We start from the raw sequence: 21,924 nt of genomic DNA, 5'->3' as shown, positions 1-21,924 counted from the left end.
TGTGGCTGACCATGCACATGTTGATGGTGTACAGCTGAGGAAATGACATGACAAACAGCAAAAAGTGAAAAAAGAAAACCACAGCAGAGAATATGATTCATCGTTCTTTTTTAAATACTATACGTACTTCAGCTCAGAAGCACAAAAGCCGCACATTTCTTGCATACTTCGAAAATAGTTAACAGTTACCGCAGCTCACATCTGCAAACACAAGAGAAGCAGCTGCCCTGGGGATGTGACCAATGAAAAGTCTGAACACAGTATATTGTCTGTAAACTAAAAGCCAATCAGAACTAGGGTTGGGTATCGTTTGAATTTGAATGATTCTGATTCCGATTGCGATTCCTTGTTTCGATTCCGGTTCCTAACGATTCTCGATTCCGATTCTTTTAAGAGGCAGGGTCAAAAAAGTTTAGCTAACCTTGCTAACCAACGGCCTTTCTGAACGAAATAATCCTTTCTGAAGGAAATACTCCTTCTGTAAAAATACTCCTTTTGTCACAAATTTTGCATTTTGCCGAGATTTCGTTATTTTTAGAAAAGTGAAGCCACACTTTGGATCGCCAACGTAAGGTACTCATGTTCGACTCGCGTGGTTATGCCAACACTTCCGGTAGACGCTTCTTCGTTGGTGTTGTTCAGCTGTTTCTTCTTCCGCTCGGCGGACTGTGAATATCGAAACTAGGAATCGAAATTTTAACTTTTGAACGATTCCGGGAAAAACGAAAAGTTAGTCTCGGTTCCAATCGATACTCGATTCTCGATACCCAACCCTAATCAGAACACATTTCATGTTTAATATAGAGAATTTTGGACCAATCAGATGTCACTGTAGGCAGAGTGGTATCCAAGCTACTTTTTGACTTTGACATGGTCGTGACACTCTAAAAAAAGGTTCTTCAGGGGTTCTTCAGGGGTTCTTTGTGGTGGTCATGGTGCTATATAGCACCACTACCATTTAAAGTAGAGCCAGACCGATATATCGGCCGGCCGATATTAAGCATTATCCAAAATATCGGTATCGGCAGTTATAATGGCCGATAAATGAATATTTAAAAAATAAAAACGGACAAAACACGCTTCAATCATCTCTCCTTGGCCTGTTATATTGAAAATGTATGTTTTATAATTTGCAGTATGATGTTTTCTATTGCTAAATTATGGCTCATCATAGACTAGCTAACCACAAAGCTAGCTAATGGCACTATCATCAAGACTGCTAACGTTAACATTAATGAGCTTGGAAACAACAATTAACTTTTTCTGCTTAAATGAAGTAATGATTACTGTATTTATAACTAGCATATCTCTAGTTACAGTCAAGTTATACTTGCGAGGAGTGAATATTTAGACATAGAGAAAAAGTATCAAACGTATCTTGTGCAGAAAAGTTAGCTTTTCTTTTACACGTGTGTGAAATCCAACAATATTTGATAAAAAAAAATATCGGCCGATATATCGGAATATCGGATTTTAAAACCCAAAAATATTTGTATCGGTATCGGCCTTCAAAATCCTTTATCGGTCGGTCTCTAATTTAAAGAACTTGTTTAGCCCAGTTTGGTTCTTCAAAGGTTCTTCAGTGGTACTATGGGGTGGTTAAGGTGCTCTATTGCACCTCTTATGGTTCTACATAGCACCATTTGATAAAGATAAGTGGTTCCCCCATGATTACAAGCCAATGAACCACTTTTAGTGCTATATAGCACCATAGTTAGGACAAAAACTTGGTATAAGAAAGTTATTTTACTGTACAAGCTACTTCAGTAGCAAGCAATGGAAATAAGTCGCCATGTAATGTACCAAGGGAAAAAATCAAGGCGAGGGTCTGTTTCCATCTGGGTATTCCATCTGTTTGGGATGGGGAGGAGTGGGTTGGTGTTCCACCAACCGGGAAATCCCACTCATAAGGGAAAATGTGACTAATTTCAGGAGTCGCACAGAAAGGCTCTTGTAGTCTCAAGTAGGAGGTTCAGATTTTCAGTGTCAGGAGTTGCTGGTGCTCTTTGATTGATGTAGATAGTCACAACAAAGACATTATTTCATGCGGTCCTGCCAAAGTCATCCTAGACAGGCAAAAATGCGGCTGAACACAAGAGAACCCCTGTGCATGTGAGGTTGCAATCAAAGGCATCTCCTAAAGGCAGCATTTGAAATGAGCATGTGTGAATACAAACAGACGATGCAAAGATGCAAAGAGTATCTCTGTCTATCTTTCCCCGAACAATGGACCCTTACTATCAGCAGGAGTCCATTGGTGATTTTAAGTAAAAGACTGTAAAAATGCTACAGTGAAAAACTGTTAATTGGTTAACAGAACCTTTCCTTACTATATACGGTAAATAACTGTGATAGATCTTATGGCAAATTTCATGTAATTGTACTGTAAAATACTGTTAAATTTACAGTTTTTAAAGTGAAAATGAACAAATCATCGTATAATTTACAGTGAAAAACGTAAATTGGCATTCCCACAATTCCCTGCGTGACACTCCACACTTGATGTATTTTTGTTGAAATAACTTGTTTCTTGATAGTTTGCTTAGTCTTTTTCTAATCAGTTATGTACATTAGGGTTTTATGTGACATTTAATGCTGTTAAATTAATGTTTATTTGGCTTTTTAAAATTTCATGTGTGTTACCATGATGGTGTTCAAAGTTTTTAGTGAATGACACTGTGCCGCTTCTATATGTTAATATTAAGTTTCTTGTGAAAGAGCTACATGTGATGAGTTTCCATATATCATGTGACTATCATTACTGCTGTGATTGATGGATGTCAGTATATTACAATGGTTTAAAACAGATATTAACACTTCAAATGGTCGATAATTTAACAGTATATCAGATAATTAAATACGGTTTATTTCCGTCAATTATAAGTTAAGCCTGTAAAACCTTATTATCGTAAATTCTTGCTACTGTATTTTATACGGTAAATTTCTGGCAACCACAGCTGCCGGTATTTTACCGTAAATTGAACACTTTTTTTTTTTACAGTGTGTCCCCTTGTTCTTTCAAGAGTGTGCATGTGCGTATGTACTGGAAGGAGTGAGAGGAGTCATATTCCTGAGTGCACAGGTGTGACTGGAACCCTAACCTCACAGACAAGGATGACAAGTAGGAATGGAGGATTCTTTGCATTGCAGCTCAGGGCCACGGCCTGTTTAGGCTTGAGCAGGAAGACTTGCAGCTATTACACATCTGCGTTGACTGAAGACAACGCTAACAAGAGCCGCCAGCAGTGTTGTCTATGTTTACAGCAACACAACAAATGTAATGAGATTAGCTAAAATATGAAATGCAAATTAATGCAAAGACTATAAACAGCAAATCTGCATACAAATATCAATGATGTGATCAGAGTAGTCCGATGCAAATCTTGAGGGAAAAAGCTTCAAAGTTATCGGTCTGATGAATCCGAGTCAGAGCTTTTTATCCAATTACAGAAATCTGTGGAATCCAATGGAAATCCAATGGAAATTAACCAAAATTATTACTGTATATTTAAGGCTTGTGAGAATTATCTCCAAGTTATGAGAGTAATTAATTAATTAATAATTATAGAATTATTATTAATTAATTAAAATTGTATTTTAGTTAATTATAAAATATTGCCTGGAGTTATAAATCAGTTAGTTTCAGAATCACTTGTAAACATCCAAGAAACTGTTGTGCATAAACAGTAAAAAAAAAAAAAAAAAAAAAAAAACTATGTGTGTAATATAACTATCCATTGTGAACTGATTTAAAGAATAATCAAACAATCTTGAAGATGCTCAGACTAAATTTTATAAAAGAATTTTAGCACCATTTGAAAGTAATTTGTCCTCGGGCTAAGTCCTTATGTAAGTCACATAATACCTCAAGACAGATAAAACGTGTATGAACAAGTACCTGGCACCACAAGTTCATCACTATTTGAGAGCACCATAATAAAACACACAGACCAGACACACACTTAATACTTTATAAAAACATACCGATAACACAAGGTAACCCCATCAGCTTATGTGTGTGATGAGATGTAAAAAGAAAAGTGTATAAAAATTTGACAGTTTTACGAAGGGTGCCAGATTCTGTAGACATTGGAATTTGATTATCTCTGAAGTGTCCTTAGGGCAGACAGGACAATAATGTTTACTTATGCTGTTCATCTCTATCCTAAGAAACAAAACAAAACAAAAAGATGCGTTTTCAACTGATAAAAATGTGGTAAAGTACTTCTTAAAGCTACACTGTGTAACTCTTTTAGTTTATTCTTAGCTAAAAACACTTATACAACAAAATATATGTGCTCATTAATGTATATTTACTTCGTTCAAGTAATAAAGTATTCTCGTGAGTGTATAATATGCCATTGAAAATACATACGGGTAAGGGGTTTTAATGTCGGTCGCCATGTTGCCCCTCCATCTTGAAAGTACATTAACCAAAGAGGGACATACCCGTTAATTAAAGCTTCGCCTTTCGCGTTTACGTTTGAGTTAACACTCATGGACGAGGTCGAACTGGAAGCCATGTTAATCTTGGACTACATTGGCCACCGTAGGAGTTAAAACGAAATCGGAATTGAGAGGAACAGAAACTAATATTTACTGGATGGTAAATATTACCTTTTCATACCTTTACATAAGGTAAATACATACCTTTTCACCACTAGATGGGGGTAAAAATCACACAATGTAGTTTTAAATATTTGATCACAACTTTGTCAAATTTACAAAATATAAGTTAAATAATAATAAATTAATAATTACAAATTAGCCATAATTATTGACCAGGTATTAAATAAATATAAAATAAATAAATGATCTTATCATCTAATTGAAGTTTAAAATTGCATATGCTGTTTTTCTTTGCACAGCCGTTCATATGTTAAATTAGATCACTCTGTTAGTTCTTAAATAGTTTAAATACTGTCAATTGTTTATAAAATAATTTTAGAAAAAAACAAATCTAAAACAAAAACTCAGCTCACTGCCATTTTTTGTTGTTGTTGAAGAAGAATGCGGAGATGTAATGTGACTGATGGGGCAGAGGGAGTTTCATAACTTTTAAACACACACCCAAGCAGTAACTCATCCTATATCAGATCCATAATACAACTACTTCTTACGTTGACTAATAATTACTCTTAAAAGACAGGTACACACCAACGGCCCCTCCTCCAGCAGGGAGTCAGACATGTGTAAACGTGCTTGTTCATTCATAAACAATGCAGAATGCTAGCAAAAGATGTTCTGGTCAGTCTTTTACATAATCACATTCTCTCAAGCATTCAGACATAAAATGCCCTGATTTATGATGCAAAAATAGAGTCTGGAAATCATACTGAAACAAGCTTATATTTAAATGGAAATTGAATAGTTGGTCCAAGTATTTTACAAACCATTTTATTGGACGAACTTTGAAGAATGAGAAGAAAATAAAAATAAAACTGAGGGGGAAAAAAGCACAAATGGCTTTGCTTTGGTTGCTAGAGCAGCATGAAAACAAATGCTTTAGGAAAGGATTGGGACGCCTAATAAAATGTCTCCCTCTAGTGGCCACTGTTCCACTTTATTTGGCAAAGACAAATAAACCACTTTATCTCTTAATTAATGAGGTACGGTCAAGCACCATAAGGCATGTATCATTTTAGCATATGTCTCTTTGTACACTGGTGTTCCTCACAGCTGGTAGCCATGTCTAAACTTTTTTTCAGGCAGTCACTTAGTTTCAGTGGAAAATGAAAGCTGACCGGTTACCGAGGCAACAGACCCAAACATACAGAAGCTGTGAGTTTTTAGGAACAACCCGCCAATATATTTGAGTCATTGCGGTTTTGGTCCAGTGAGGCACACTTTTCCAAAGGAAAGAGATGCTGAGATGAAATTTTTCCTCTTACAATACACATATGTTTATAGTTAGTGAAACAAGGCCATTAAGATAAAGAAATACTACCAGTCAAAGGTTTAGACAATTTTGAAATGTTATTTTTTTATGGAAGACTCTCATGCTCACCAAGGCTGTCACATGACCCCTCTTAAATCATTCTGATATGCTGATTTGCTGCACAGTTATTATCATAAGATATTATCATATCATAATTTAAGGCATCCGAATAAAAGTACACTGTAATATATATATATATATATATATATATATATATATATATATATACATATTTCATTTGTTATCACAAAATGTTTTCTTTATAAATATTTAGTTTTTTGTTTTTTTTTTACTTACACCATAGCTTTTAATGATGTATCACGGATACAAAAAAGGCAGTAAAAACTGATTTCAACATTGATAATAATAAGATATCTTGAGCATTAAATCAGCATATTATAATGATTTATGAAAGATAATGTGACACTGGAGACTGTAACGATGCTGAAAATTCAGTTGCCATCAGAAATATATTACATTTTAAATTATTAAAATAGAACCAGTTTTTTTTTAATTGTAATAATATTAACGTTTACATTATATTACTGCATAATATTACTAGGCATATACTACACAATTTTTTTACACAATACTACACAATTTTTTTTTTCCTGAATTTTTTATCAAGTAAATCCAGCCTTGGTGAGCATATAAGACTTCTTTCAAAACAATTCAAATATCTTTATTAGCCAATAGGTATATACACACAGTTGTATTTTCTATATTTTGTCATTTTTAATTGTACAACTAAAAATAGTTATATACACAAAATTCTAACATTTATATATCTTATCATAATTTACAATATATCAATTAATTATACACTGCATTATAAATTAACATTTACTTTTTCCTGCACTAAGGTTTCAATTTAAAATGTTTGTGTGTGTGTGTGTGTGTGTGTGTGTGTGTGTGTGTATATATATATATATATATATATATATATATATAAACATGAAAATTTCAAACTATATATAGGCCTAGGCTACTGTATGTTATGTTTTAAATAGCTCGGTGGTGTGGAAAATTAACTTTACTTACACAATTATAGACTGCACACACATATGCACTAATAGGATGTATTCTGGTTCCATGTAGGCTATATTCTATACATAATTATTATGGCAGCCATAAAAGGAAATACTAGAAAGAAATGTTTAAAGTTGTTTTAAGAAGTGTTATAGACTGCAGTCTCCTGCATGTCATTACCAACCGTCACGTCAACTTAGTATATAGTGAAAATGTTTTCACAGTAAACTCATGGATGAGCACGTCATTGAACCCCCACCAAAAAAAAAACTACCCCCCCCCCCCCCCTTAACTAAACAACACATGTGCGCGCGCACCCACACACAGTCACAGACAGTTATCGCCCCCCTCGATCGAACTCCTCCTATTTGCCTGATGCATTCGGCAAAAACGGAGCCTCCGTACATCACATACCTGCGCAGCACATGCGGCTGTACAAATGCGGTCCGATTTCACCGCAGCTCATCTCGTGAATAAAGTTCCCGCGTCCGTAAATCACATCCAGGCTGAATATAGCGTGACACGGCGGAGCTGCCGTGGAAGTGTCACCCGCGCCAGCCATGTTCACGGAGGAAAAACTGTTGCGCTCCCTGACACTCTGTGGTTTAGTTTAGTTCCCCAAACTCTGTATCAGCGAGCGGCAGCACACGTTTGGATACATTTGTTTTGGGACTGAAAAACGAAGGGGCGTCTCACAAGGAAAGCAGTGAAAGCTTTACCTCAATACTAGCCCAACCCATCGCAATGTGTTTGAAGCTGCGCTCATTCTGCTCGAGCTCCGGGACAAACTCTTCTCCCGGACTGCCATTGAAATGTGATTCCTCCTCCCAAATGGGCTATTCGACGCTGTTACTGATTAAGGGAAAGGTTTTTTTTTTTATTCTAAAACATTTTACTTAAGAGTCTTTTCACAGATATTGCTTAAACCACGTGTGAAAGGAGAACCAGATTGTTTATCTAATTAGAAACACATTCAAACAGTGCTCACGAAATAAAGACAAGTCACGTTTATAGACGAGGTAACTATAGCAACACTACGCCTCTCGAGCGATTTCCATTAAGTGTCAGACTGAAAGCCACAAATTATCAATTTGTTACAGACTTCACTGTTTTGTTTAAAACTTTTTCAAATGTCTTTTTTAACAACTTCTTTAACATAGTCTTAGGCAAGCTTGAGGCGACAACATGTGGTAGCCTACCAACCTCAGTGCTGGAATAAAATAGTCTTCAAAAATATATAGCTTAGCTACATAAAGTCAACCCTCATGAAAGTCATTATTAAATTCCAACACTGGTGATATAGCCCAGGGTTGTTAGGCAACAGATGTCATGTCATAAATTCACCAGAAAAACGTCCTGATATCATGACCAACAGTTGCACAATTTAAGATTGAACGCAGAATAGTTAAAAATTAGTCTTAGTAAATTTGATTAAAAATCACTTTTAAAACGGCGATTTACAGCCGAGATAAAAACAGCAATAAAGATATAAGAAACAAGGCATATAATAGACAACATAAAAACAAATAGGAAAATATACAATATAGGGGAGGGGTATATTTAGAATAAACTTTGACAAACTAATTAAAAAAACAATGTATCGAGACAAAAGGGGAGCATTTAAACTGGATTTAAAAGCAGTAATGGAGAGCTTTTTAATGCTGCTATATTTTGTTTTGTTTTGTTTCCTGTTTCAACTGTGAGGTAGTGTGAGTGATATTCAAAGACTGCTGGAGTGCAGGTTATTCAATATTTGAATAGGGATGCAAACAAAGGCGGTGTCAGTACAGGTGGGACATGTTGAGCTGGCGATACGCTCATGCTCAATAGAAAGATGAATTCAAGTTTGAAACGTCCAATTCACAGCATTCACAATGCAATTTTTCTCATAAATGCTCACAAAAGAACAATCTCACCTTAGGGAATTTCTTCTTTCCTCTAGCATCCTCACTTTAGACATACAACATCATTTTATTTCAATCTGCATTGAAATGTGTTGTGAAGAGCTATATACACTACAGTGAGACTTGGTAAAAATGAATTATATGCTGCATTTAATGAAAACAGATGAGTGGGGTGGGTAACAAAACAGACTTTGACTCAAACCAAAAGACAATCCGTGATGTTTGTGAGTCATTCAACATAAGAACTTCATTTGAGGGAATTCTTCATAGTTGACGCATTCAGAAAATCTGACTCACTACACCACACTGCATCTGAAAGACTATGAGCATCTCTGGTCAAGTGTAAATAAAAGCACCACTTACCTCAATAATTCACACAGTACATTCTGGCAATTCACACAGTACGATCTTACTGAGAAAAATACACTATTAAAATACATCATGTTTCGTTTTCACATCCCAGACTTGTTAGTTCACCAAAACATTCCAAGCAAACACAGAATGTTCCCCTAACGTTCCCAAATGGTCCCATGAGGTTATTTTTTTTTTGGGAACCAAACAAGAACGTTATAGGAACATTCCATGTAGGTTATTTTAAGGTTCCATTTTTATAACGTAAGGAGCATGTTCCGGGAACGTTCCCTTAACCTTAAAGGAAAGTTCTAGGAACGTTCTGGGAACCAAAAACTAACGTTCCCAGAACCTACAGTAAATTTGTTTGCTGGGTTTGGACTACACAACTGCATATAGCCTACTAAATGTCCCAAATGGCCAATCTCCAATCTATCTCACACTGCAGATGAACAATGCAACAGAAGGTAAGCAGATGATGAGCCAGATGTGCCAGATGTTTCCACCAATACAAGACTTTTATCCTTTAGGCTACATTTTTCATCTATTTAAGCTAATGTTAATGTGTGGTCAATGGGAACAATACAATGGATCATGATAAGGTCAAGTCTCTCTTAAAGACTGCTTTGGTACAATAAAAAAAACAGAAAAACTGTGTGTATAAAATGATAAGCTTCAACAATCTCTTCCTTATGAGGTCTAATTAGTCTAATCTCTTCCTTATAAGGTACATTATGGAGCACTCTTGCCAACTTGAAATCACCTCTTCATGTGATGTTTCAGCCACATTATCCCAATTATCTCAACCCGAACACACAGGGAAACGGAACTATGCTACAAGCTGGCCATTTCATATGAATTTGAATGATGTAAATCAAACAAATACATATGACTATTAGAAAAAAAAGTAAGCATGAAGGTCCAGCCCTGACTCAAAAAAAAGGTTGTTTGAATTCATAAGAATTAGCCAACGATTCGCTGAATAAAAAAAGTTAAATAGTTACGAATTGGCATGAGATTGTTGTTGATGTCATGCCCTGGAATAAAAGTCAATTAAAGGGATAGTTCACCCAAAAATTAAATTTTGAATTGTGCGTCAAGGGTTATTCTCTTGGGGTAAATCGATATGTACGACTGTCTGCCAGAAGCAAGTTACTATTGTCGATACAATTTTAAATATGGATATTTTTCTAAAACGAATGCATCGCTTGACTTCAGAAGACCTTTATTAACCGAGCACTTTAATCATGAATAGATACACTTTAATGGACTTGCAAAGTCAAACTGCCATTCACTCTCATAATCAAGCTTGGAAGAGGCAGGACATTTTTTAATATAACTCCGATTGTATTCGTCTGAAAGAAGAATGTCATATGCATCTATAGGATTGAGCTTTAGGGTGAGTAAATCATGGGCTAATTTTCATTTTGGGGTGTACTATCCATTTAACTTAAACTTTAAATGTATAAATAAAAATAAATTTTTAAAAGTTTGAAAAAAAAAATCATGATTTTAGTACTCTTGAGTTTAAAGGGATACTCCACTTTTTTTGGAAATAGGCTAATTTTACCAATCCCCCAGAGTTAAACAGTTGGGTTTTTCCGTTTTCGAATGTATTCAGCTGATTTTTTGATATTTAGAAGAATATTAGTAACCAGACAGTTTCTGGTCTCATTGACTCCAGTCAATGAGACCAGAAACTGTCTGGTTACTGATATTCTTCTAAATATCAAAAAAAATCGTCTGAATACATTCGAAAACGGTAAAACTCAACTGTTTAACTCTGGGGGAGTGGTAAAATGAGCCTATTTCCAAAAAATGGGAGTATCCCTTTAAGTGAAAGGGGTAATTCATCGGTGACAAAATGGGCTTTCAATAAGGCTTGGCTGCCTATATGCAGTCGAAAGGTGAATAAAATCAGCCTGACAAGAAAAAAAAGCCAGTTGTCTTCCCTTTAGCCAAATAGGAAGTAAAAATTCGACATCCATAATGCACTAGGCATGTTGCCATCCAAGGCCACTCCCAGTCTCAAGGCCACTCCCAGAGTCAAATACCGCCTTTCTTTAGTATGAAATACTCCTTAGCAAACTTATAATGGTGTAGAATTGTTTTGTTGCTAGGTGAAAGAATTCGAAGAATAAACGTTTAGCGGGAGTGAGTTACTTTCGGTTCCCAGTGAACAATCCAGCACGTTGAGGTTACGTGCTGGACTGTTACACAGAGGTTATACCATCATGCTAAGGATATGCGGTGTGACATTTGCACACAGATTAAATGAGCACACATCTAATGACTGACGTGTATCAAAGCCCCAAGTCAAGAACTTCATGCAGCTCACGTGTGTTGGATGTGGTGGGTGTTTTGGTTGTATCCAGGATACACACATCACTAACAGCAAGTAAACTATCGAGACACCGAGTACTCTGCAGAGGAAGTGTGTTCTTAATTTAAACTAGCTATGGTGAATTCCTAACATAACCCTAAACTTGCCACAACCAGCTGACATTTAATCTCAACCTTACACAACTACCCTTTACTTTGACCAGTGCTACTCACCTCAACTGAATGACCTTCAGTGATCAAACAGACTGAAGCCGGCCCCGTTTCAACTGGCATGCAACAGATCGAGTCTCTTAAAACTGACATAACCTTTTGTGTAATCCTTATCACCTGCTTCTAATGAAGAGCACTGTCACCAAAATAAAACCCCAGTCAGTGTACCCAGAAAAGGGAAGGTAAATACTGGGGTTTGAACAATAGTTTCCATTCAAAAGTTTAGGGTCTATAAGAATATATTTTAAAGCTGTGCTTATATGATTAAAAATACAGTGAAAACAGTAATATTGTGCAATATAAATTCAAAAATCTATTTAATATGCAAGTATGGTGCTCAGGAAACATTTCTGATTATTATCAATTTTGAAAAAAGGGGAAACTGATAACATTTTTAGGATTTTTGGAATAGAACAGCCTTTATTTGAAATAGAAATCTTTAAAAAAAAATGTAAATGTCTTTACTGTCACTTTTTATCTGTTTAAATGCCCCCTTGCTGATTAAAAAAAGTCGTAATGACATCAAACTTTTGAACAGTAGGCTAGTATAAACTAAAATACTCAGAAAAAGCTATTGTAAAATATCTATTAGGAAATAAAACACATAAGTTCACTATAGTCACTAGTGTTTCGTGTTTATATAAGACGGGACCACAGGAACATGAAAAGCTATACGTTGCAGGTTTCTGAATGCAACATAACCTGTCCACCAGGTCAACAGCCCTCATTTACCAGTCAAACGAGCCCTGGGTACATATCTAACGCCCAAGGCCCACACCCAGTCCCGATAGACAGACTAACAGCAGAACAGTGAAGTATGCTGAAAATGCAATTAAAATAATTCCTTCAACGAACCAATGAAAACAACACGCCATCAGCAAAGTTGTCGGAGAAAAATGTTTTTTGTTCTTGATAACCGTTCGATTTATGCAAATTATACGCCATTCAAAAGCACAAATAAACACACGTTATGTAAATTACGGCTTTCAAGTCCTTTTTCGCTGTTGTTAGTATATGCTCCCAGTACTATTGTCTGAAGTGACAGTGACTGAGGACACACCTACTGTACAGACACTGGTCTCCTTTCCACACCTCTATCTATTTAAATAGACTGACAGATAAAAGCCAGGGTTGAAGGTCAGGATTAGGGTGTGGGTTTTGCCTTCAAACTACAGAAAAATGTCCCTGCGGCCCTCACAGGATGGCTAGATGATAACAGGCAAGCCCTGTCAGGACAACTGAAACCAGGTGGCTCCTTCTAGACACTAAGAATAACATTTTGCATTCTCAACATAGTAAGACACTTCTGAATACATGGGTAAAACACTGTCGGATATTGACATTCATAAAAACGATTGCATTACGTCAAGTAAAAAGCCCTTAAACCAAATAACTTAATACAGGTTATACTACAGGTACAAACGCCTGCCAGAGTTGTGAATCAAACCCAAACAAAGTGCTTCAAACGAATTAGCTTTTCACCACAGGCAACAGCACGCACATCTGCAACCCATCAAAAGCCAGAGTGTCATTCTGCACTGTCCAGAACTTAAAGGGTTAACCCCACAGTTTCAACACACCAGAGAGAAAAAAAAAAAGAGAAAGAGGGAGGTGTATATGGAAATTGAGGGTGTGTTGCACATGTGTACAGAGAGAGCAACAAGCATGCAGGACGAACGCTGTCCGATACTATCAGAACGCCGATTCGTGACTTTTTCCAGCCTAAAGCGTCAAATTATTGTCATCTTACCTTCGCTGGCTTGCTTTCTTCGCTGCATCCATCTCCACACGGCTATCAAAGTGGCCACATGCCCCAAAACCACCAGGGTTGGGAACACAGTTCCAGACGGGTTTGCCGGCATCGAGCCTGGGATCGAGTTTGTGAGCTCCGTGCACAGGAGCAAGGCTGGAGGTGAAAGGTGAGGGAGGCTGTAGGAGGAGGAGGAGGCAGGGGGGCTTTAAATGTACCCAGCAAAAAAGGCTTCTCCAAGTACGACAGCTGCCCCCCTCCTGTCCTTTTTTTTTTTTTTTCTCCCCGTCTCTCTCTCTCTCTTTCTCAGTCCGTGACTCTGGTAAAAGCGTATGAGTTTCCTCCACCTCCCTCCCTCCTTTCACAACCACTCTCGCCTTGACCAATAGCTCACAGCCTGCGTACTTTGTTTCTCTGCTCCGTTTTAAGCACACTCGCTCACTCACTCCAGTTTGTTCGTCTTCAGAAGAGATCCTGTTTCTCTACAGTTGTTCTGTTATAATCCATTGTAGGAGCTTTTTTTCCCCTCTCTGCTCAGGCTCGAGTCTCCGGCTCAAGTTAATAATACATAAGTGAGGTTTGTTTTTGGGAGTGCACACACTCATACATACACACACTCACTTGCCCTCAGCAGCCGATAAGAGCTTACTATTACATAACGTCTTGTACCAAAGTTTTCTGGTCTGCAATAAAAATTGTACTGGATCAACACACATAGACAATTTTGCCTTCTGTCCTTAGTTAAGTGAAAATGTATGATTTTTTGCAGTTTCTCTCATTTGTTATGTAACTGCACTGTACTTTCAGCTGAAAATCACTTCCATATGTTTTCCAGCTTCAGCGATGTGCTGTAACTTTCCATCCGCCCCGGCAATTAAAAGGTTCTCGTTTCTAAACAGCGGGAAGGCAACAAAATGCCAAGCAGACTGACAGATGTCTTAGACATCCTACCAGCAAAGAAATGTCCAAATATTATTTAATCCTCGGCGGGAGAGAGCTATTGCTCTTGCTGAACAAACAAATTAAGGACTGAGAACATGCAGAACCTACAACACAGTTAACAGTTAAGTGCTGTGGTGAAGGATATTATTAAGGATGATTGTTTCCAAACACATAGCACATGGCACACCCAAAGTCATAAAACACTAACTATCTATTATCACATACTGGAGCAATGTAGAAAAGCAATACGCCTTATTCACGGCAGCGCCATCTTTGATTTTTAATGAGAATGACAGCGAGGCTATGAGGGATAGGTATCCATCTCTTCAATGGGTTGTACTATTATTTAATTATTTTTTAAACTGGAAAAATATCTTTCCAAGAAAGTTTAGTTGACAAAAAAACTCCCGACAATATAAGCTGTGGAAAATTGTAAGTAATCTAGCCGCTTTATTCAGCTTTTTACAGCGGATGCCATTGGAAACATGGTAAGTCTATCCCTCACAGCCTCACTTTCATACCTGTCATGGCACTACTCTGAATAAGGTCTATGGCATTATGAAACTGCATGAGCAGCGCCATTTTGAAACAGTTACAATGACCATCTTGGTGATCTATGGCCATGTGACCACGCAACAGGGAGGGGCACAGATGTTACAGTTCTACACTACTGAATAAAGACACCGCAAATAGAGCTGGCGACACACTAAACGGGACTCATGCTATGCATAGACGAGACGACGGAAGAGTTTAAAAGTAGAAGAGAATCCAGGTCGGGCATGTAGCTATGCAACAACCCCGAGATACCCGTCACTCACTGCTGTGGTGTGGTTATAAAAACGTACACGCCAACACACACACACACACAATCTAACAGGAATAATCTTGCAGGTTATTGGGAATAAAACAGTGGCAGGTGAGAGAATGAGAGAGAGAGACGCAGATGGATTAAAAATAAAGATATTAACTTGATAAGTTTCAACTTGCAAAACCACACCCATGGGCAGTTTGCACACATCTAGTTGGCTGAACTGGAAACTGGGCTGATGGATAGAACCAAAATGGCGTCCTCTACTGGCCACACTCTGACCTCACTTCCTTTTAAGTGTGGTAGTGTTTCACCTGCCATCCATTCCTCAAACATGAGATGGATGGCAGGTGAGATACACAATAGAGATGGAGCAGAACACAAGTAGAACTGAATGAATTGTAAAATTAATCACTTCACGCTTAACTTAAGATTTTAAAAAGTCACATTAAATTGCTATGAACACAAAAACATTTGGAACAACAGTAATGCAATGCAAATGATAAATGACAAACGTCCCATTTGAGCAAGACCCCGTGAACAAGGGTCCAATTCAATGCCCAGCTTCAATTAATATGCACTTTTAATATCACAAGTAAAGTTCTTCAGTTTCAACCTACCATCTGGTCGAGATCGGCAGCAACAGCAGCAGAGGTTCATGTTGAACAAAATTGGCCCTTCTATCGTTCTCAAGCAAAATACTGACACCAACTGCTAATGTAGCACATCTGACCTCAAGACATTGTATGCTGATCAAATCCAGAGGGGCGTACAACAGTCAGAAGAGGGGAAAAAAAAGAGAAAAACATGGAAGGAAACAGGGAGGGAGACTGAGAGGGAGAGAGAGGGGTTTTATTCAATCCAAACGTTTTCCGTTGTGGAAACTGCATCCCTGCAATGGTGGTAAACTTCATTACACTTAACTATATAAACATAGCAAATGGATTTATTTCCGTACTTTTTTCAAGAAGCCCGTTCTGGAAAAAAAAGACTATGGTGCAAACCAGCCTATATTTAACAAAGAACTCATTGTGTAATGCCTCTGAAGTCAAAAAGCGGTGGGACGTCCCTAAATTAGCTAGAATTAGAAAATAAATGGGAACCTCAACTACTAGGTTTGCAAATCTGGACTGCCAAACAACTGCAACTCTAACCTGCAGGCGTTTTTTTTGGAGTAAAACCTCAGAGTTTCAATTTCTACATGGATCTGTAAAGTGGTCCTACCAAAATAAAGCCTTCCCAAGTCGTATGAATTCGACGAATGATTAAAAAGTGGCTAAATCGTAACAATTCATACGACCTCACTCGTACGAATTAGTACGATTTTGCTAAATCGTACATATTTTACGAATTGGCCAACTCGTATGAATTCATACGAATGACCTACCCCTAACCCCGCCCCTAAACCTAACCATCACGTGGGTTTAGACAAATCGTACAAATTAGTACGAGTGAGGTCGTACGAATTAGACACTTTTTATTCATTCGGCGAATTCGTACGAATTGGTCGTGAGATAGTGTTGGCCTTCCAGGAAAGAAATACAGATGCAAATGGTGCTAACAACATAGAATACAACTGAATTATAGCTTTTAATCATATAACCGATATATCAGGTCACAACCAATAAGGAAACTCGACATCGATTTCTTTTCAAGAATCGCCCATCAAGACGTTAGCATGCAGATGTGTGCCAATGTAAACAGCAATAAATCAAGTGATGTATGTTTAGCTTAGAAGATAAATGGTCATAAACAAATGTCAACATAAGAAATAAAATGACATTGGTGCAAGTTTAAGAATCAGCATCTTGTATTTAATTATAAAAAGGGGCTTTTATATTTGGATGATTTCCGAGTGTTCCTTTAAATATGCAAATCAAATGTTCCCTACCTTGGCCTTTCTGGATCAGATCCTCCATGAAAGATCTACCATCATCAATCTCCATTACAGCTTGTTTAAAGCAATTAGTCTGATTTACTAAACTAAAATGACTTGAAGGACGACAGCGTTTCCCTTTCGTCTCTCTGACCCCCGTTTGTCTTTATTTCACTCTGCAGTCTGCACTAAATCTGGAAATACGCTTTTTTTTTTGTTGTTGGTGATCATCAAGACTACAGAAGCAAGAATGTTTCTTGCCCATTTTCAAAAGAAGGAGAGAGAGGAGGGAAAAAATGAATGGACTTTAATTGGTCTCAGATCTTCTACTTCTCATTCATCTGCCTGGGAAAAGGAAACTTTGGAGCAAAAGCAGAATGGTTTGTATTAATATAGTGCACTGCCTCTGACTGTAAATATGTCCTGGTCCCATGATAATGAACGAATTAAAAAGTCTTCTGTAGAGATATGTGAACAGGAGGTGGCAGTATAGAGTTGAGCAGCTGTCCTTGTCCAGTGAGGGGGCGTAACTATGACCTATGACCTCTTTGTGCTGTTTAAAAAACTGAACCAAGATGCCAAGACCTTTAAAGTTATTAAAAAACCCTTCATATTTTAAAGCTCTTAAAAAATCCCTCCAAAGACATTTGTAAAGCGCATCACATAAAATATAATTCTATAATGGAATGAAGTCTAAAATGGGCCAAATATGAGTGATTAATTAATTAAAAATGAATAAATAATAACGGATAGTCAAGGTAGGTCAAATTGAATTTCGATTAATTCAATGTTTGAGTTTAAAGATTGTAGTACTATTTCTCTTAAAGGCAAATTTTTCCCTAACATACCCTTTAGACTTTATGAAACCCATAGGACGTATCACTTTCAGATTTCTCTGTGGGCGCCAGTCCTTCTGGACTCTTAAATTGCCTGTCTGTTTGGGAGCGGCATGAGGATTCTAGCACTCATTTTGCCTCGATTAAAGTGTTATTGATTTGCCACGGGCGCTTTTGTGTTTTTCAAAAAAAAAAAAAGGCAAAAAGCAGCTTCTGTCACTGATTCCTGGAAAAGAATTTGCTTTTACAAAAAGTTAAAGCCAAAACAGTTTCCCAAAACTGTTTTTCTCTTATCAAAAGCCTAAATCAATATGACACAAGAAAGCAGTCAAACTTTTACAACCTTCAGAGTGTGGAAACAGGAAACTTTCATGAGGAAAGAGAAACAAGACAGAGAGAAGAAAGACCGGACAAGTCTGTTACGCACCTCCACGTGGGGGGTCTTTGCTTTAAAAAGGGCATCACAAATCTCAGAAGGTCAAAGCTCAGGCATATGGACACAGCATTTCTGAGACACACTTTCCCCTCTGAGTCACTGCAGACATTCCAGCTGAACAAAGTCATGACCCTATCCATTTTAGGGCCATCTGATTTGTTTCATTGCTTACACTAAATAATGGTAATACAGCCCGTTCTCATCCCAAGGCGTCATATACTGACGCTTTTGCCAATGCGTATACTTCCAACACACACCTTTAGCGTCAATATAAGACGCAGATATATATGGGCCAGAAGGCGCCTCCTAGTGGTCTAACCCTAACCCTACTCCAGACCTAAACCTACCCATAGGCCCCTATCTTGCACCCGGTGCAAATGACTTTATACACTTACGCATTTATCATTCCTGTTTTGCACCCGTGCAAAGCGGGCTTTTTCCTACACAGACGCACGTCAGTAAACTAGGGAATGAACTTGCGCTCCCTGGGCGGGTAGGCACAAAAAAGGAGGCAACTACGTATTGTTTCGGCGCAAAAAATACCTAGTGCTATTTTGCAGAAAACAATTGCGCCAATGACCAAAAAAAAAAACGTAGTCTAAAGTCAGTGGCGCGTTGCGCGTAACCTGGCCCTAGCCAGATGAATTTCGCTCCGCCTAGCTCCACTCATCCATCTGGAACCGATCCATTGAAATGGCGTTTCAGAAGGCTGGGCCTTATCAAAAATCCTTGCATATGATTGGATAAGCCACTTGTCTGTCATCTTTATCGACGTGCTATTTCAACCACTCACACCGAAGCCAACCCCTGACGCTGATGAGAGCGACGCAGGAAAAAACAAAACAGAACAGCCGACATCTTGGATATAGCAGCAGTGCAATCAGCGCAATGTCGGTAAATGATCAATGCCGTCTGTGCCATGAACATGTGCGGATAAAAGGCAACATTGTGCACAGCAAACTTATTTTTAACAAAGAAGCCAACCAAAAAAATATAGACGAACGACTTACAGAATTCGGTTTAACATTGTTACAAGTTCAGGTAAGATCATGTCGGATATGGAGTCGGTGCGTTCAACTGGGAACAACTGGGAACAGAGCTCGACAAAGTGTCACTGAGGTATGTACAAATCGTGAAACATAAGACAGGCAATAGCGAATGAAGTAAACCAGTGTAATGCAAGCACAATATGAACAGTTCTTACGTTTATAGTCTAATGTAATGGAGTTTGTCGACTAAAGTTTGGGGGATGGGTTGTGTTAACTTTAGTCCCATGTAGCTAGCAATCGAAGTAGCCTATGGGACTAGTCTGAATCAAAACAGTCTCACGGTCGCTTCTTCACTACGTCACATCTATGAAACTCCCGCCCTGCGTCCTGATTGGCTAAGCCATAAAGTTGGTTGGAGAAATCACTCTCAATGGAAGAGGTTCCAGATGGATGTGAGTGAAGCTAGGCGGAGCTAAGCGGAACGACATTCATCTGGCTAGGGCCAGGTTACATTGCGTAAAATACAACTTATCGTCTTGCGTCTCCGGTTTTTGCTTGTATTGCAGAAATGAAATTAGAGTTGATTTATTGTTTACAGAGTTTGATAATATTGGTGTGATATATCTTGTCTGGACGATTGTTAAAATGAATTCATAAACAGGTAAGATTTAAAACATTAGCTAATCTCATTATCAATTCAATATGTCCCCGTAATTATGTGGTAAAAATAAAATCGGTTTAATACGTGATGTATCTATGCTTTACTATCCCTTAAAATATCACTCTTAATAATAGTCTTGTTTGAAGTTGTTCGTTCGTCTTTGGCTCAAATCCACTTGCTACGAACTTTTCTTCGCGGAAGCTTCACGTCTATTTCAAGTGAGTGACATAAAATGTTTCAACTCAAAACAACATTTCGTGCCCAATTGTTTCCCAGACGTAGTTTTGGTATTAAGGTCAAAGTTAACTTGCCTTGCGTTCGGGTGATGATCACACAAGACGACTCGGCAGATTTGAAGTGTTTCTATTTCAGTGACTTTTTGTTCGGCAGACAAGGTGACCATCCTCGATCAAGTTTCCCTCAGGACTTTTGTAAAACCCAAAATATGACCACACCTCAGATTTGGTCCTCTTAAAAGGCTGAAAAATCTCCTGAGCACGGTCACTGCCTTCCACCATTCCTTCTCGAATAGTAATTTAAAAAAATATTGCGTGCTGCTGAGCGCCTGCGTCAGACTGGCCGACAGGATTCAGTGAGTTATTAAAATCGCGATAATCAAACGCAGTTTTAATGATAAATATAGCTGCAAGCAGCCATTACCGGGGCCAAGCGCAAAAAGCGGCAACATATGCCAAAATGGCAAGGAGTGGCAGACCAACTGCAGCAAGGAGCAATTAAGGGCATTTTGAGAGAACTTTGGGCAAATGGCTAAGAAAATCACATAAACATGAACTTATAAGACGATTTAATGGATTATCACTTTCGAACAATAGGTGGCGCAGTTACGAAATAGATGTGTGGTCAGAGTGAGGTGACAATGACACATGCAAAGTTTGGTGTCAAAATGTGAAGGCATTGCAGAGATAAAGCCTAAATAGTCATTTTGGCAGCATGCCTCAAATTTGATGCTGTGGTATACGAAAACGGTTTTGTCTATCGTCACGCAATCCATAAATTTTATTCGGCACCGTCTGGAGATGATACGATTCAATTTTCGTGAAAATCGGACAAACGGTCTAGGAGGAGTTTGAAAAAGAAGGTTTTTAAAAAAATAAAGATGGCGGACAGGAAGTTTGGCTGATTATGCAAAACCTGATATCTATGTTTTCGGCATAACCCAAGGAATCTATTAAGATCAGTTTCATTGCAATAGGCAAATTTATTCAAAAGTTATTAGCGTTCTCAGAAATTAATTATAACTTTTGACCAACAGGTGGCGCTGTCTCAAAATCTTTTGAGTACCTTCAGGGCATGCTGCTTATGGCACACACTGAGTTTCGTAATGTTAGACCAAAGCATTTGTTTAGTATAGCATTTTATTTCACAAAACTCTATTGAAGTCAATGGGAATTTCACGTTTTGTTCTATTATAGCGCCACCAAGAGGCTCAGTCCCACAATTTTTTTTATGTGTCCTCAGAGTGACCCCATACATATGTGTGTCAATTTTGGTGCAAATATCTCAATTTACTTCCGAGTTATAAACATTTATATGAAAAAACACGTAAAAAATGACTGACACATGACTTTGTTTGAATTTTACTACCCCTTACTATCAATATTTACGCATTTGGGCATTAGTGTTTAGTTAACAAGCTATGATTCCGTGTTTCTGGCGGTGGTTTCGTCTCGATCGGAACAGCGGTTTTGAAGATATCGCCAAGTGTTTTTTTCGCGCTAAATCGCTACGCTACGCCATCCGTGAGACGAAACCCGACATATTTGGTATCGTTGGACTCGGCAACGATTCAGGACCTCAAAAATATGACTCCCGTGAAAATAAGTGTACCAC

At 37.9% G+C, this 21,924-nt stretch overlaps 1 protein-coding gene across 4 annotated transcripts in view; it reads right to left on the bottom strand.

The window, feature by feature from the left end:
* Positions 1 to 21,924, bottom strand: part of pleca (plectin a) — a 156,447-nt gene that overhangs the window by 53,676 nt on the left and 80,847 nt on the right. The window contains exon 1 of one of the 4 annotated variants that reach the window (XM_089122840.1): positions 15,896 to 16,018. The exons of 1 other annotated variant lie outside the window; for it this stretch is intronic. In XM_089122840.1, coding sequence (XP_088978966.1) covers positions 15,896 to 15,935 — 40 coding nt within the window. In that variant the 5' untranslated portion in view covers positions 15,936 to 16,018. Of the gene's footprint in view, positions 1 to 7,381; positions 7,750 to 13,525; positions 13,888 to 15,895; positions 16,019 to 21,924 lie in introns of those variants that run through there. 2 more of the 4 variants (XM_089122839.1, XM_089122837.1) reach the window with 2 other exon arrangements.

Source organism: Pimephales promelas, chromosome 18, assembly GCF_988280905.1.
Source record: "Pimephales promelas chromosome 18, fPimPro1.hap1.1, whole genome shotgun sequence".
NCBI classification, from domain to species: domain Eukaryota; kingdom Metazoa; phylum Chordata; class Actinopteri; order Cypriniformes; family Leuciscidae; genus Pimephales; species Pimephales promelas.
The sequence above is the reverse complement of the archived record's forward strand: the minus strand, read 5'-3'. Positions and strand labels throughout refer to the sequence as shown.